Source organism: Musca vetustissima, unplaced genomic scaffold (assembly GCF_032173495.1).
Source record: "Musca vetustissima isolate MV318-11 ecotype Yass unplaced genomic scaffold, APGP_CSIRO_Mvet_v1 utg10287, whole genome shotgun sequence".
Classification (NCBI taxonomy): Eukaryota; Metazoa; Arthropoda; class Insecta; order Diptera; family Muscidae; genus Musca; species Musca vetustissima.
This window is the reverse complement of record NW_026880686.1, coordinates 85,065-102,972: the sequence shown is the minus strand read 5'-3', so window position 1 is coordinate 102,972 and position 17,908 is coordinate 85,065. Positions and strand designations below refer to the sequence as shown.

The 17,908-nt window shown below is 37.0% G+C and overlaps 1 protein-coding gene across 1 annotated transcript; it reads left to right on the top strand.

Annotated features, from left to right (window-relative positions):
* The first annotated feature begins 12,107 nt into the window (after positions 1-12,107).
* On the top strand, positions 12,108-16,364 carry LOC133326464 (toll-like receptor 7). The gene has a single exon (XM_061535097.1). It carries the CDS (start codon positions 12,129-12,131, stop codon positions 16,362-16,364), a length of 4,236 nt encoding a protein of 1,411 aa, XP_061391081.1. The 5' UTR covers positions 12,108-12,128.
* The last annotated feature ends 1,544 nt before the right edge of the window (positions 16,365-17,908 follow it).

The following is a 17,908-nucleotide window of genomic DNA, read 5'->3' as shown; positions in this document are numbered from 1 at the left end:
AAGGCCTAGAAGAGTTAAAAAAAATATTTTTTGAAGTCCTCGAAGATCTATAGGTGTGGATTTTTAAAGAATATTTTTTTGAAGGCCTAGAAGAGTTATAGGCGTGGATTTTTACAGAATATTTTTTGAAGGCCTAGACGAGTTATAGTCGTAGATAAAAAAAATATTTTTTGAAGGCCTAGAAGAGTTATAGGCGTGGATTTTTAAAGAATATTTTTAAAGGGCTAGCAGAGCTATTTTCAAGGCCTAAAGACTATTTTTGAGGGCCTTGCAGAGTATAGCTATAGGCGTTGATTTTTAAATAATATTTTTTGAAGGCCTGGAAGAGTTAAGAAAAATATTTTTTGAAGTCCTCGAAGATCTATAGGCGTGGATTTTTAAAGAATATTTTTTTGAAGGCCTAGAAGAGTTGTAGGCGTGGATTTTTAACGAATATTTTTAAAGGGCTAGCAGAGCTATTTTCAAGGCCTAAAGACTATTTTTGAGGGCCTTTCAGGGTATAGCTATAGGCGTTGATTTTTAAATAATATTTTTTGAAGGCCTAGAAGAGTTAAGAAAAATATTTTTTGAAGTCCTCGAAGATCTATAGGCATGGATTTTTAAAGAATATTTTTTGAAGGCCTAGAAGAGTTGTAGGCGTGGATTTTTAAAGAATATTTTTTTGAAGGCCTAGAAGAGTTGTAGGCGTGGATTTTAATAGAATATGCTATAGGCGAGGATTTTTAATGGATATTTTCTAAGACCTAGCCGAGCTATCTCGTGGCATTTTTAAAAATATTTCTTAACGCCCTAACCGAGCTATAGGCGTGGATTTATAAAGAATACTTTTTTAAAGACTAGCGGAGCTATAGGCATGGATTTATAAAGAATACTTTTTTAAAGACTAGCGGAGCTATAGGCATGGATTTATAAAGAATACTTTTTTAAAGACTAGCAGATATGTAGGCCATGATTTAAAGTGCTATGTCGTGGAACTGAAAAAAAAATTAAAGCATATTTTTTGAAAGTCTATTTTAAAGAACATATCTTTCTAAGGGATAGCAGGGATGCATCCCTGGATTTTAAAGTCTTTTTGTAATGTTTTTTGGGGCTATCGGGCCGCATACTGGGATTTTTAAGAAATAACTAAAGACCTTCAGGGCCATTGTCATGGGTTTTTAAAGATTTTTTCTATGTTTGGTTTTTGAAAAAAGCTTTTCCTCGTCCTTCACATAACATTCGCAATATTACTCCACACTTCTACATAGCCTCCAGAAGAAATGTCAGGGATCATTTTCGGTATTTACAAGGTCCTAGCCCAATTTCCAAACCTGAGTGTCTGTAGTATGGTATTTTGGCACAAATTTATCATGTCATAGCCCCCTATTTTAAAGTTTCGATCGAATTTTGGTATTGTTAATGCCCACCTCATATAATCTTTAAAAATTTGGACCCAGTCGATCGTAATGAAGGTTGTAATAGTTCCTATTACAAGAAATTGAATAATTTGTCTATTTTAAATTTTCTTACTTCAAAGAAAATTGTTTTTTAGTTTGCTTAAACCGAAATAGATTATCAATGACAGTGAGAAGGAAAGACCCTTCATCATAATTTTCTCCTTCATCAAGTCTCTTCAATGCAAATGCATACATTTCAACAAAATATGATAAATTGTTTTATTATCTGCATTTCCGAACATAACAAAAGATAACAATGGCTGGCTACTTGTAACACAGTCTCCCTACCTCTCTCTCTCCCCATCTGGGGAGAAGAAGCAAAAGACAATAGCATAGTATTGGCAAAGCTGTTGTCGTCTTGTAACGTAATTTAAGCGTTTACAATAATAATAATAGTACGCTGTAGAAGTTCACAAAGCTTTCTTACACTTCTTCTAGCCACTGAAGAGGGGATTTTTTTTGCACTCAATGCCCTGCCACACTGCTGCTTGAGCATGATGTCTTCTAATATGTTTTTTATTAAGCGTTACATTATTCGCATTAATATGCAACATAAACACAAAATAGCTAGAGCAATGCACTGTAAAGCAAAACAAAGCAGAATCTAAGCAGCTCAAGGATCGGCATGAGGGGTAAAGAACAATTTTTGTGGAATCTCAACCAAGGTTTTTAATAAGAAAATTCCATAGCTTACACTTGTTTTATATTAAATTGTGTGTGTGTCTGTCAAAAACGCATAGTTGTGAATCTCTTCGATATCTACCGTCCGTACGTAAATCCAAACCGAACGAAATCCCATGGACGATGCTGCTCGACACTAATGCTCCAAAAACAAAAGCAAGTACCCCTTCATCATGGAATTTCCTTTTATAAACAGTAGTAGTGGCAGTAGTTGTACTGAATGACGTATAAAAACAACAGCAACAACAACAAAATGTTAAAGAAAGCAGAACTGTATGACAGTATAGGGACAAGTATCTCTGCAACTCTTTTGTGAAAATGTGTGGAGGAGGACACTTGGTAAGTGAGTGAACCCGCATAGAAATGCAACCACCAGCAGCAGCAGCGACAGCATCCACTACTGTCAGCAGTTGCAAGTTCCAAGTTTATAAAAGTTGTGTCGTACCGTGATGTTGACGGTGATGCTGTCGCTGCTAGTAATACTGCTGCTCAATGATTTTTTTTTTTTCATTTTAAAATAACTATTTCTAAAGATATTTTTGTAATAAAAAACAAAAACAAAAGGAAATAATATTTATAGAATACAAAAATAATGGTTTTTGAAAGAGATACAAAAACAAGCTCAAAGACAAGGGTAAGAGATTGAATAAGGTTGGGATTTAAAAATAAATAGTTAAAGGTCAAAGTAGTTATATTGAAGAATTCAATTTATATTTAAAATTTTGTGGATATTTTTAGGGTACAGTTGAGGGGACACGTTTGGGTATAACAATACTCTTCTTAAAAATCCGCAAGCCCTTTAAAAATGCACAGTTATGTAAGCTTTTGGAAACAAATATCGGTTCGTCCGGTTCGAAAACGTTGGCCGTGAAGGAAAAACGTGGACCGATATACTCTATTGGAGCTTCAAAAATATTCTCTAAAAAATCTAAGCCTTTAGCTCCATTGGAGCTTAAAAAATATTATCTAAAAAATCCAAGCCTTTGGCTCCATTGAAGCTTTAAAAATTATTCTTTAAAAATCCAAGCCTTTGGCTCCATTGGAGCTTTAAAAAATATTCTCTAAAAAATCCAAGCTTTTGGCTTCATTGGAGCTTCAAAAATATTCTCTAAAAAATCCAAGCCTTTGGCTCCATTGGATCTTCAAAAATATTCTCTAAAATATCCAAGCCTTTTGCTCCATTGGAGCTTTAAAAAATATTCTTTAAAAATCCACGCCTATGGCTCTGCTAGGCCTTCAAAAAATATTTTATAAATATTCACGCCTATATCTCTGCCAGGCCTTCAAAAAATATTCTTTAAAAATCCACGCCTGTGGCTCTACTAGGCCTTCAAAAAATATTTTTTAAATATTCACGCCTATATCTCTGCCAGGCCTTCAAAAAATATTCTTTAAAAATCCAAGCCTATGGCTCTGCTAGGCCTTAAAAAAATATTTTTTAAATATTCACGCCTATATCTCTGCCAGGCCTTAAAAAAATATTCTTTAAAAATCCACGCCTATGGCTCTGCTAGGCCTTCAAAAAATCAACGCCTATGGCTGTATTAGGCCTTTAAAAAATATTCTTTAACAATCAACACATATGGCTCTGCTAGACCTTCAAACAATATTTTTTTAAATATTCACGCCTATGGCTCTGCTGGCCCTTCAAACAACTCTTAAAATTCCACACCTTATAGCTCCACTTGTCCCGCAACAAATATTATTTAAAAAATGCCACATTTCTTCCTTTAAATTATATTTCCTTATTTCCACCCAAAAAAATTCTATTCATTGCAACTTCCTAACAAAAGTTTTTCTCTATTTTTTTGCATTTGAGACACACTTGAAAAACTAGATAGACAGACAGTTTGGTTACAATATTTGCTGGCAAGGGGTTACTTGTCATTCAGATTCTATATTTTTTTCCTACGATCTGTTGTTGTCGTTCTCGTTGTTGTTGTTACTTTTTATTTCATATGCGTTTTATATTAAAAATGCATTCATTTGTGTTGCTTTGCGTCGAGTAATATGTGAACGATTTATTGATGCATACAACGCAATGCATTTGCAATTTTAAAAGTCTGATAACGGGCAAAAATGGTCGCCGGAGAGGAGCTGAGAGGAGGAGGAGCACATGAGGAGCCCGGCAGAAATCATACCAAAATGAAAACAAACAAGTAGACAAGTAGTAGTAGTAGAAAACCCCCCTACATGACGATGATGATGATGAAAAACCATAGGCCCCCACATACCGATCAACGTCATCATACCACGAGACGCGACCATTTCAGGCAATATGGCAATGGCACCAAATGACAATAAGTGCATCACAAGGCGCATATTTTTCGCCATAATAGCAAAAACAGCCAGGCAGCCAGAACACATTTTCCCGTTTCCAGAGCTCTTCTCTCGGTTCGCTCCAAAAGTCAATGCGTTGATGGTGATGCGTTCCTCCTTTACATTGCAATGCGTGCAATGCCGTATTGAACGCTCGGCATGATGTTACTCTAGCCTAGGCTAGCTAGATAGCTGGTTGGTTAGATGGCTGGCGTGGTGTGGTATGGCATGACGATATGGAAAAATCGTATCACAACGCATTTTTATACTTTTCCACAATTATTGTTTGTCGAGAGCATGGAGTATGTGAAAAAGCGTGGAAAATATGCGTGGTTGCGAACGTGGCACCCAATATTAAAAACCATGCCACTATAGGTGGCGAACTTCGTTGACGCTGTCGCTGTGGCAGAATACTCGTTTTGTGTGCGTTCGGCAGCAAATAGAGGTAGTGATGCCACTACAATATATATGTATATGTATATTGGTGACATGCCACACAAAAGAATACCACCATCAACATATTGCTGTGCTGTTGTCAGCTTTTGGCAGCACTTGTCCTCAAGCACAACCTCAAATGCCACAATAATGCAAAAGTACATCAAGCGGTGAACACCCAGAACACCATCGACAATAATACCAGTAACAGCAACGACAACAACACCAGCAACAGCAATTACGTGAATGAAATATTAAATTATGTTGTATTTTGGTTATTGGATTTATTTTTTTTTTTCAGTGCGTCAATAACAAAGGGTAGAAGATAGGTCCTAAATAAAATATATTTTTTAAAATAGCTTGCATATAGCTCTGCTGGGGCTTCAAAAATATGCTTTTAAAATCCACGCCAAAACATCTGCTGGTGCTTCAAAAATATTGCTTTACACGGCCTTCAAAAAAAAAATTCTGTAAAAATCCACGCCTGTATTTTTGCAAGGCCTTCAAAAAAATATTCTGTAAAAATCCACGTCTATAGTTCTGCAAGGCCTTCAAAAAATATTCCTTAAAAATCCAAGCCTGTAGTTCTGCAAGGCCTTCAAAAAATATTCCTTAAAAATTCACGCATGTAGTTCCGCAAGGCCTTCAAAAAATATTCTTTAAAAATCCACGCCTGTAGTTCTGCAAGGCCTTCAAAAATATTCCTTAAAAATCCACGCCTGTAGTTACAGTTGCCTCCAAAAAAATTCTTTAAAAATTCACACCTAAACCTCTGCCTGTGCCTCGAAAAATAAAAATCTACGACTACAGCTCTGTTGATGCTTCAATAAATATTAAAAAAATCCAAAATCATTTAGAAAATATTCTTTAAAAATTCACTCATATAGCTCTGTAAGGCCTTCAAGAAATATTCTTTAAAAATCCGCGCCAACAATTCCGCAAGGCCTTCAAAAAGTATTCCTTAAAAATCCTCTAATATAGCTCTGCAAGGCCTTCAAAAATATTTTTAAAAAGCCACGCCTATAGCTCTGCAAGGTCTTCAAAAAAATTTTTTAAAAAACCACTCCTATAGCTCTACAAGGCCTTTAAAAATCCACGACTATAGCTCTGCAAGGCCTTCAAAAATATTCATTAAAAAGCCACGCCTATAGCTCTGCAAGTCCTTCAAAAAAATATTCTTTAAAAATCCTCTCTTGTAGTTCTTCAAAAATGATTGTTTGAAAATCCTCGTCTATTACTCTGCTGGTGCTTAAAATTTTTTTTCTTTAAAAATTCACGCCTATAGCCTCAGCTGGGGCTTTAAAAAATCTTCTTTTAAAATCCACGTCTATAGTCTCTGCTGGGGCATCCAAAATCTTATTTTAAAATTCACGCCTGTAGTTCTGCAAGACCTTCAAAAAATATTCTTTAAAAATTCACGCTTATAGCTCTGCAAGACCTTCAAAAAATATTCCTTAAAAATCCACGCTTATAGCTCTGCGGGGCCAATAGCTCTGCAAGGCCTTTAACAATATTCTTCAAAAATATCCGCCAAAAAAAAAAAAAATATTTAAAAAATTCAAAATCCCACCTTTTCAGTTCCAATTTCCAAGAAAAGTTTTTGGAATGACATTGAAGAACTCATTTCAAGATTCCTTCTTGTTGTTTTATAGGATGTTGTTGTTTTTTTATTTTTGAATTTCGTTTCGAAAATTATCGACAATACAAAAAAAGAACATTTTCTCTCTTTCTCTGACCATAATGGGTAAAGCTAGGCTACCTAGCCTAGGTCGAGCTCTGGCCATACCGCAACTCAATTCATTTGATTACATGAATGAATGAATTCTGTTTTGCATATTTTTGTGTTGTTGTTGTTGTTGGTAGTATTGTTGCCAGATCATATGCATATTATTGACTTGGCCATTTATGGATTTTAAGTTATGCATTGAAGTTTGGAAAAATTTGGTGTGTGTGTTTGTTTTTTTCTAAGGCAAATAAGCAGCCTGGCAGGCACTACTTCATCTTCATCTATTGAGGTCTGTTTTTTTTTGTTTTTTTGTTGTTGTTGCTTGGTGCATTTCAATGTTAATGTCAGTGACCAAAATGCAACTGCACATTTGAATTCAAATGCGTTTTAATTGAATTCACCAAAAAACGAAAAAAATCGCATCGCATATTTACCAACCAGGAGACAAAATGTTTTGGCATTCTTTGGCAGGCTTGTTTGTTAGCAGCAATTGTTAGTAATGCTGTGGCTAGTTGGCAATTATAAATTGTTAGGCCAACAACGACGACGACAAAAAAGAAGAAGAAGTTGTCTGCCAATTTTGGATTTTTTCCATGTGGAGGATAATAATCCACAAGGCAAGTTTTTCATAATTTTTTGCATTTGTTTTTTTTTCTATTTGGGACTCTTGTCTAATCGCCTAACTCCAACTATTGGTTTTTTACAACTCCACTAGTTCGGCTGGCGTTTTCCAATTCCAACAACTGATAGTTTGAGGTTAAGATTATCATAATTTTTTGGTTAAAAGAAAACTTTTTTTGTTTCAGGATGCGAAGTTGCTTTTTTTGTTTCTTTTCAGAATTGTTTAAAAATGGATTTGAATTTTGGGTTCTATTTTTGAAATTATGATGAGAATGTTGGGAAAAGAAGTTTTGGTAGTTTTTTCTTTTGGACAGCAGACATCAAATGCTGTGTAATGGAAATGGGGTTAAAACAGAAAGTCGGCTAAATGAAAAATTTGTCAAGCCGAAAAAAAATTCTGCGTAATTTTAAATGGAATTAGCTGCCAAGAGATGTAAGAAAAGGTTGACAAGTGAGGGGATAGAATAGAACCGAGGGGATTTTTAATATTTTCCGTGGATTTTTTGAAGAATATTTTTCTGAAGTACCAGCAAAGCTATAGGCTTGGATTTTTTGAAGAATATATTTTAAATGCCAAGCAGAGCTATAGGCGTGGATTTTTAAAGAATATATTTTAAATGCCTAGCAGAGTTATACGCGTGGATTTTTAAAGAATATATTTTAAATGCCTAGCAGAGTTATAGGCGTGGATTTTTTTTTTTGAAGAATATTTCTCTGAAGTACCAGCAAAGCTATTGGCTTGGATTTTTTTTTTGAAGAAAATTTCTCTGAAGTACCAGCAAAGCTATAGGCGTAGATGTTTAAAGAATATTTTTTGAAAGCCTACCAGAGCTATAGGCTTATATTTTTAAAGAATATTTTTTGCAGGCATACCAGAGCTATAGGCGTAGGTTTTTAAAGAATACTTCTTGAAGGCCTACTACAGCTATAGGCGTAGGTTTTTAAAGAATATTTTTTGAAGGCCTAGCGGAGCAAAAGCCGTGGATTTTTAAATAATATTTTTTGAAGGTCTAGCGGAGCTATAGATGTGGATTTTTAAATAATATTTTTTGGAGGTCTAGCGGAGCTATAGATGTGGATTTTTAAAAAATATTTTTTGAAGGTCTAGCGAAGGTATAGATGTGGATCTTTAATGAATATTTTTTTGAAGTACCCGCAAAGCTATGGGCCTGGATTTTTAATGTTCATCTTTGGTTTTTCCATAATCTTCGAAACGAAATTAAGAAAAAATTAACTCAACAGAAAGAATCTTGAAAGGAGTAGTTAAATGACGAGAAATGTCGATTTTGTTGAATTGTACATTTTTGTAATATTTTTTAAGCTGAGGTTTTATATTTTTTCCTCGGTTGCAAATTCTTTAAAAATCAAATCACAAAGAACTGGTCTTTGGTCTATGTCTATCTACGGATTACGTTTTAGTTATGCTTACAAAATTTCTTTAAAAAATCCACGCTTTGAGGTATGACTGTGCTTATTCTCTAAATAATCCAAGATTCAAGTTAAATAATTCTTTAAATGAAATTCTGTACATATTTTAAAAAATCGACTGTCCAAGATTATAGCTCTGCAAAATCTTATAAAATAGTCTTCAAAATAGTTCATGATAATTACTCGGTTATTGCCAAATAAAAAATTCTCAAAATGTTTTGCATTCTGTCAATTTGCAAAAAAAATATTTTAAAGATCCATTTTTTTTAAATATACCCTCTTATACCCTTAATAAAAAAATTTTTGTCAAAAATACACGCTCCTAGCTCATCCAGAACTTAATAACATATCTTTTGAGAATCTATGTTCGTACTTTGCTTTACTCATATAAAATATTCTTCCAAAAAAATCAATATTTGAACTCTGATATTAATTTTAAAATATATTAATTTAAATATTAGTTTAAAAAATATTAATTTAGAACTTTGCCATTTTATAAATATGGTCTGCGAAATTTAGAATTAAATTTACAAATATAGAAATCCATCAATTTAAAAAAAAATATATATATTCTTCGCATTTTTTATCCCTTGGTTTTCGAAAATCATAGATTTACCCGACCCAACATCTCAATATTCTACAAATTAACTAAAATTTTACTTCAAAAAACTCCAAAGACAACATCAAACACTTGGTCGAGTACAAAAAAATTAATACAAAATAAAACAAACTCCAATTCAAATAAATTCAAGAAATCCAATATCATGATGTTAGGAGACTTCAAGCCAGAAAAAAATGAAAAACAATGCGGAAAAAGCACTAAATTACAGAACATTAAACTCTTCTCAACATAACAAGAACAAGAACAACAACAATTAACACTACAACTCATTTACATAGGAAAAAGTGCAATGCTAAACAATACAACAACGAAACGAAATAGAGATGGACTAAACATGGTCTGGTATTTAACAAGAACACCTAACAAGACTTCAGTTCGATGGAGAAGAAGAACCAGAACGAGGAAAATCAACAGGGCAGGGAAGCTTTTATGCACACTGTCACTGAGTCATGTTCTTGCTTAACGATTTTCCAACGACTGTAATTACGAATGACTCTATCACCAAAAATAGTAAAAGAAACTTAGTTGGGACCCATACACTGACATAACACAACGAACTCCAATCGGTGGATGGATGGTGCCTTTGCAACATGTGTGGTGTGTGCTGCTGCAAAATTTTGCTTTCCTCTTGCTTGTCCACATCGTTGAAAGAAGCAACAATTAAAAAGGCGAAAAAAAATATTTAGAGCAAAAAAGAAAAACTTCGTTTTTGCGTAAATATTTCTTTCAGCCTGTTGCCTACATCCACCAACAATTTCGTAGTAGAGCTGGTATCCGTATTCGCTCTGTTCGCCTCTGTGTACTATGTTTCCTGTAGCAATTCCAAATTCTGTTTGATGTTACTGTTTAGTTTATATTTGTTCAAAACCGAGAAGATAAGGAAATTTTTAATTTGTAGCACTGAATAATAGGGAGAATTCGTGTGTGTGTGTGTAGTTCTCTGAGTGGAGTGGGAGAGAGAGAGCGAGCGAACGTATAACCGGCCGGATTATTTCTTGGTACTTTGTGAGTTTCCTTTGTTAAGTTGAACAGCCAAGCAGCCAGCCATGCATTCACACATGCAGCAGGCCTTTAAACGTGCATTAAATGCATAATGTCACACAACAAAGGTGGCTATCATTTCTCCCTCTCTCTCGCTCTATCTGGCCACCAGAGAATTGAGAGTAAAAATATTGTATTCTTTTTTCTTCTTTCAAAATTAAATCACTTTAACACAGTGACACACATGTCCAATTTCATGTGTGTGCATGTTTGCCTCTTCAACACATTGACTTTCCATGGAAATGCATGTGTATGTTGTTGTTGTTGTAGCACTCTCTGTGTACAGCACCAGCCATTTGTTGCATGTTCTGTTAACAAATTTTTATAAATTTCCCCTACTTTTAATGCTACGCTCATATGCTGTTGAATGCATTCAATGCAGAGAATAAGGGAAATGAGAGCGAGGGAGAAGAGAGAACGAACGAACATAAATCCATGTGTGTTGTTATTCTTGTGAAAACACAACAAGTTTTCATCAGCAGAAGAAGAATAAGAGGAAGAAAAATTACACTAGCCCATACTACTCGCAATTATATGAAGAACATCATTATGACCATAGTAGCCAACAACAAAAATAATAAAAACAACAACAACACTGTTAGTACTGTGAAATGAGAACATTTATGAAAGCATAACAAATGTAATGCACTCTGAGAGAAGACTCATCGGGCAAAACCAAACATAACTGAGTAATAGGTAGGCAAGAGCATTTTATAATTGCATGTTATCGAGAGATAGAGAGTCAAACGACACTGTGTGTGTATGACTGGCTCTGTGTGACATAAACGAATGCATGCACGAATGCATCTCCGGTATAACGGGCTCTCACTATGTGCTACGAGTATCCGTATCCGTTGTGTGTGTGAGTGGCTATGTGTGTGCACACACAGAAAATGTTAAAACAACACACAGTTCGTTGTAATGCATTTCGTGGCTGTTGTTGTTGTTATTGTACTTAAACGTAGAGTGTGAGTAGTTGTTGCTTGACTTGTTTGTTTGCTTGCTTGCCAGTAGTTTGGTGCTGTATGTGTGTGCGTGTTGTTGCTGTCTTTATATCGGTGTAATGTTAGTTTTATGGCAGCATGGACACACCGACACGACTACTATGGCCACATACTCTCGCCCAAAGAGCAAACAACACACAGAATTTTATTTTCAACGAGGCAACGGAGTCTCAACTAAACCGAATCATAATCAGTTTGAGTTGAAACGTTAAGCGGTAAACATGTTTTAGAAAAATAGCTCTTCCGTTACTAAAAATACAATTTTTTACTTAACACACATCCACAACAAAAAAAAAAATCATTTAACTTAGTAATAAAAAAATTCAAGACGAAGAGAAAAATAAAATTACAAACGAATACTTAACGTCTCAATATAAAGAAATAATAAATATATATTAATGGAAACGAAACAAAATAAATAAAAAAAATAGTGAAATAAAAATAAACGCTTGTTACGTTACGTCTGACCTACACACACATGGATTACGGGTTTACGGTTTTACGAAAATAAAACAAGCGATCACAAATAAAAATTACAACAAGTGACAATATTTGTTCAACAACAAAAAAACCAAAAAATGCAACAATAAATAATTAAAACAAAAAATATTTTGTGAAAACAATTAGAAGAAATTCTAAAACAATTTAGCAACAATGAAAGAATAACAAGCCACAAATCACAACGAAAAGTGTGTTCAAAACTCAAAGTGTAAATCACAAAAAAATCCATCGAACACCCATCACCAGGACTCTAAGTCCATCACCAATATTTTTTTTGCCTCATCATCACAAAAATAAAACAAAACTCCAACAAAATGTCTCTGTACGCCTGCGCCTCGTTTTTGCTACTTACCGCCAGCATTGTTAGCGGTGTCAGTTCACAATGTTCATGGGAATTTGTACGCACAACCATGGACATTAAGTGTAATATACGTGCCATTGATATCACACAACAATTGGATTTACAAGTGGCCGAGACAGCCACACGCCTCGAAATCGCCTGCTCCAATGATGTCTTGTATGCCAGTGATTTGGGTAATAAGACATTTGTGCGTCTTCAAAAACTATCCGAATTGCAAATTGATTCGTGTAAAATGCAACGTCTTGCGGAAAACACATTCGAAGGTTTAATGTCGTTGAAACGTTTAACGGTCCAGACCCACAATGCCGTTTGGGGTCCCGGTAAAACGCTGGACATCTCGCCTCAAGCCTTCTACGGTTTGCGTGAATTGTCCGAACTCAGTTTGGCCGATAACAATATCCGTCAATTGCCCGAAGGTGTTTGGTGCACCATGCAAAATTTACAAGTGTTGAATTTGACCTCGAATCGTATTCGCGCCGCCGAAAGCCTTGGTTTCTCCGAGAAATTGTGCACTCTGAATGGTGCCAGTGGTGCTGCTGAACTCCAAGTCTTGGATGTTTCCTACAATGAACTACGTTCCTTGCCCGATGTCTGGGGTGCCTCACGCCTACGCCGCCTACAACAATTGAATCTACAACATAACAACATTTCCTCATTGGCTGCCAACTCCTTGGCTGGCCTTTCATCGTTGCGCGTGCTAAACCTTTCCTACAACCACTTGGAAACATTGCCAGCCGATTCATTTGCCGGCAACAAGGAATTGCGTGAAATCCACTTGCAAGGCAATGAATTGTACGATTTGCCCAAAGGTCTGTTCCATCGTTTGGAACAATTGTTGGTGCTCGACTTGAGTGGCAACCAATTGACATCTCACCACGTTGACAATAACACATTTGCTGGTCTAATTCGCCTTATTGTCTTGAACTTGGCCAACAATGCCCTCACCCGCATCGGCTCGAAAACCTTCAAAGAATTGTATTTCCTACAAATCTTGGATATGCGCAACAACTCCATCGGTCACATTGAAGATGGTGCCTTCCTGCCTTTGTACAATCTTCACACCTTGAATTTGGCCGAAAACCGTCTACACACCTTGGACAATCGCATTTTCAACGGTCTCTATGTCCTCACCAAATTGACATTGAACAACAACTTGATCAGCATTGTCGAATCCCAGGCCTTCCGCAATTGCTCCGATCTCAAAGAATTGGATTTGAGTTCAAATCAATTGGCCGAAGTACCCGAAGCCGTACAAGACCTCAGCATGCTGAAAACATTGGATTTGGGTGAAAATCAAATCTCCGACTTCAAAAATGGTACTTTCCGCAACTTGAATCAATTGACCGGTTTGCGTTTGATCGACAACCGCATTGGTAACATCACCGTTGGTATGTTTAGCGATTTGCCTCGTTTAAGTGTTTTAAATTTGGCCAAAAATCGCATTCAATCCATTGAACGTGGCGCCTTCGACAAGAACACCGAAATCGAAGCCATCCGCCTGGACAAGAACTTCCTCACCGACATCAATGGCATCTTCGCCACTTTGGCCTCTTTGTTGTGGCTCAACTTGTCGGAAAATCATTTGGTATGGTTCGATTATGCCTTCATTCCATCGAATTTGAAATGGTTGGACATTCATGGTAACTATATTGAAGCCTTGGGTAACTACTACAAATTGCAAGAAGAGATCCGTGTAACCACCTTGGATGCCAGTCACAATCGCATCACCGAAATTGGCGCCATGGCTGTGCCAAACTCCATCGAATTGCTGTTCATCAACAACAACATCATCAGCCAGGTCCAACCCAACACCTTTGTTGACAAAACTAAATTGTCACGCGTCGACTTGTACGCCAATGTCTTGTCGAAATTGGCTTTGAACTCTTTGCGCGTTGCTCCAGTTGCCGCCGATAAACCCGTCCCCGAATTCTATTTGGGCGGTAATCCTTTCGAATGCGACTGCAGCATGGAATGGTTGCAACGCATCAACAACATGACCACCCGCCAACATCCCCGCATCATCGATTTGGCTAATATCGAATGTTTAATGCCTCACAGCCGTAACGCCCCCATTCGCCCATTGTCATCATTGTCCAGCAGCGACTTTGTCTGCAAATACACATCGCACTGTCCCGCCACTTGTCACTGCTGTGATTTCGAACAATGCGACTGTGAAATGGTGTGCCCCGACAATTGTACCTGTTTCCATGACGCTACCTGGTCAACGAACATTGTCGACTGTGGGAAACAAAATCGCATTAACTTGCCGCAACGCATACCCCAGGATGTCACCGATTTGTATTTGGATGGCAATAATCTCCCCGTAATCGATGCTCAGGTGTTTGCGGGCAAACGCAATCTACGTGCTCTCTACCTGAACTCATCGAATGTGGTGACAATTCAAAACGGCAGTTTTTCCGAGCTCAGCATGCTGCGTTCCCTGCATTTGGAGAACAATAAATTGCAGTCTTTGGACGGCAGTGAATTTAATCAATTGTCTCTGCTCAAAGAATTGTACTTGCACAATAACCTGCTCACGTCCATCTCGAACAATACCTTCGGCCCCTTGGTTTCATTGAAGGTTTTGCGTCTAGACAACAATCGTCTCACATCAATGCCCATTGCCCAATTGGCCAGTCTCCAGTACCGCAACAGTCTACAGGGTTTGACAATGGGCCGCAACTCCTGGTCTTGCCGTTGTCAATTCTTGCAGAGCTTGGCCCAGTTTGTGGCCGACAATGCCATGGTCATCCGTGATTCCCAGGACATCTACTGTGTGGATAATGGCGTCAAGCGTGAATTGGAATTGTTCACCCAGCATGGTGTTGACTGCAGTGAATTGTTGGAGAATGCCAGCAACATGGCCTCCCAAGATGTTTCCGGTGGTTATGTACCACTGTTGGCTGCCGTTTTGGTTTTGATCTTCCTCATCGTGGTGCTGATCATTGTCTTTGTGTTCAGGGAATCGGTGAGAATGTGGCTCTTTGCCCACTATGGTGTGCGTGTGTGTGAACCACGTTTCGAAGATGCCGGTAAATTGTACGATGCCATTATTTTACATTCCGAAAAAGACTATGAATTTGTGTGCCGTAACATTGCCACCGAATTGGAACATGGTCGTCCACCATTCCGTCTGTGCATCCAGCAAAGAGATTTACCACCCCAGGCCAGCCAGTTGCAAATTGTTGAAGCCGCCAGGGCGTCGAGAAAAATCATCTTGGTTTTGACCCGTAATCTCTTGGCCACCGAATGGAATCGTTTGGAATTCCGTAATGCATTCCATGAAGCTTTGCGTGGCTTGGCCCAAAAATTGGTGATCATCGAAGAGACCAATGTTTCGGCTGAGGCTGAAGATGTTGCTGAGTTGTCGCCCTACTTGAAATCGGTGCCTTCAAACCGTCTGCTGACCTGTGATCGTTACTTCTGGGAGAAATTGCGTTATGCCATCCCAATTGAATTGTCTCCACGTGGCAACAACTACACTTTGGATCATCATGAACGTTTCAAGCAACCCGTCTCACCTGGTGTTCTATTCAGACAAGCTCCTCCCCCACCAGCCTACTATCAAGAAGATATGGAAGCTAATTATTCGTCGGCCACCACTGCCACACCATCGCCCAGACCCACTAGACATGGCCAGCGTATTGTTGATGCCATGCCAATGCGTCCACCAAGTGAACATATCTATCATAGCATTGAATCGGAATATGGCTATGAACAACACGAAGCCTTGTCCATGATTCCCAATGGTATGTCCACTGGCCGTCATCATCCTCATCATCAGCATTTGGCTCCTCCCTCGAACGCTATGTTTCGCCAAGGTAACAACCCTCGTTTATCGATGAGTGCTGCTGCTGGTGTAAGTCAAGTAGCTGCCGGCCAACAACAACAACAATGGAGACCCTCAACGTTAATGGCCCAGCCACAGCAACAACAAGCTCAATTCCAGCAAGCCACCGCCCCTGTACATTTGCGCAGTGGTAGCAATTTAAGTCAGTGTAGTACCAGTACACAATCCACAGCCGCTTTGGCACAAACGCCTCAGCCACAAGCTTCCACTTCCGCGGCTGCCCAACAGCAGCAACAACAACAGGCAGCTGCCACAGGTGTGACTCCGGCCACAAGTAATGAGGGTTCAGCGCCGTCAGCGAATAAAAACACCACCACCAATCAAGCCTTTTTAGTGTAAAAGGGCAACAACAGCAACAGCAACAAGGGTAAGAAGGGCAGGGTAATAAATAGCAGCAGTCGTGCAAAAGCGACGTGCAAAGCAGCCATTTCTATATTCTACAGCCAAACAGCCAGGGAGAGTTGGATGGATGGACGGACAACGTCAACCACACACACAAAGGCCATATTTCCAAGATGGTGGATATCACATCCGTGTGGAAGCTTGTGTGTGCCGCAGACCCCTCTTTCATGTAGAGCAGTAGAACAACGGATAACCCCATACAAAAACAAAACTCAAAACAAAAATACAAAAGACTTTCCATAGGAATATATAGAGTAGGTAAAACAAAAACAAAAAATATATATGCATTTAGCCAAGAGAAGGATGCGAGGATGCGATGAGGAAGCAAACGGAAATTTGAGGTTAAACACTCAACAAACCGCCAAGGCATAGGGAAGGGTAGACGAGAAAAGCAGTACCACTTTTTTCAAATTCAATGTGATATTAAATAATTATTTAACTAAAAACAAAACACTATTAAACTATTAAAAAAAAACAAACTCTAATGTATTATAAAAAAAGAATAGTTAATCTAAATTAAAACAAAAAAGAAATCGAAAAACATTCAAAGCCACTTAAATTAAAAACAATTTAGCTTATAAATATTATTTTTATTATTATTTGTAATAATTTCATTTTCCAAATAGTTTTTTTTTAAATAAGAAATAACACAAAAACCATTACCACTACATGTGTAAATAGCAGCGCCGACACTTTTGTTTTAGGTTCAGAAAAAAAAATTATAACAAAAATTGTTGTAAATATCGCATTAGTTATTACCTAGTAATTAATTATTGTAATAAATAATAAAAAAATTAGTAAGGCGAAAAAAATGTAATGTTATTTATAGTTTATTCGAAACAAATGTAAATTTCTATTTCCTAAGTATATATATATAATTAGTTATTATTATTATTAAAAAAACACAAAAAGTTAACTAAAACTATTAAAAAAATTCACAAAAAATCCAAAAAAAAAAAAACTATTAAAAATTATAAAAAATCAAATAAAACCAACCAAACACAGCAATGTGGGTAATCATGTTTCTAACATGGTTATTTCAAATATTTCAAAAAAATTAAATCTTTTCTGGAGTTTTTATTTCAACACACAAAGAAGGGGGATTTACATACATCTAAATGGGCAATGGACAAAAGGCAGGGAGGGAGGGCGAGATACACAAACAAAAAATACAAAAATAATAAAAAAACCTTTTTAAAATATGGGACAAAACTATATAATATGAGGAGCAGTGAGCACAGCGACACTAAGCACTCCTTAATCCACAACACAGCATAACGAAATAGAAAAGAACACAAGGCAACAAAAACAACAACGACCATTACTAAAACATAGAAAAAAAGATGCAACAACGGTATTTTTTGTTCGGTGTGTGTGTATTCATTACATTGTTTGTTTAAAACTCTATGAAAACTGGAAAAAATCTACAACAACACGTTCCCAAAAATACACACACACTAAAATGACATTAAATCCTACTA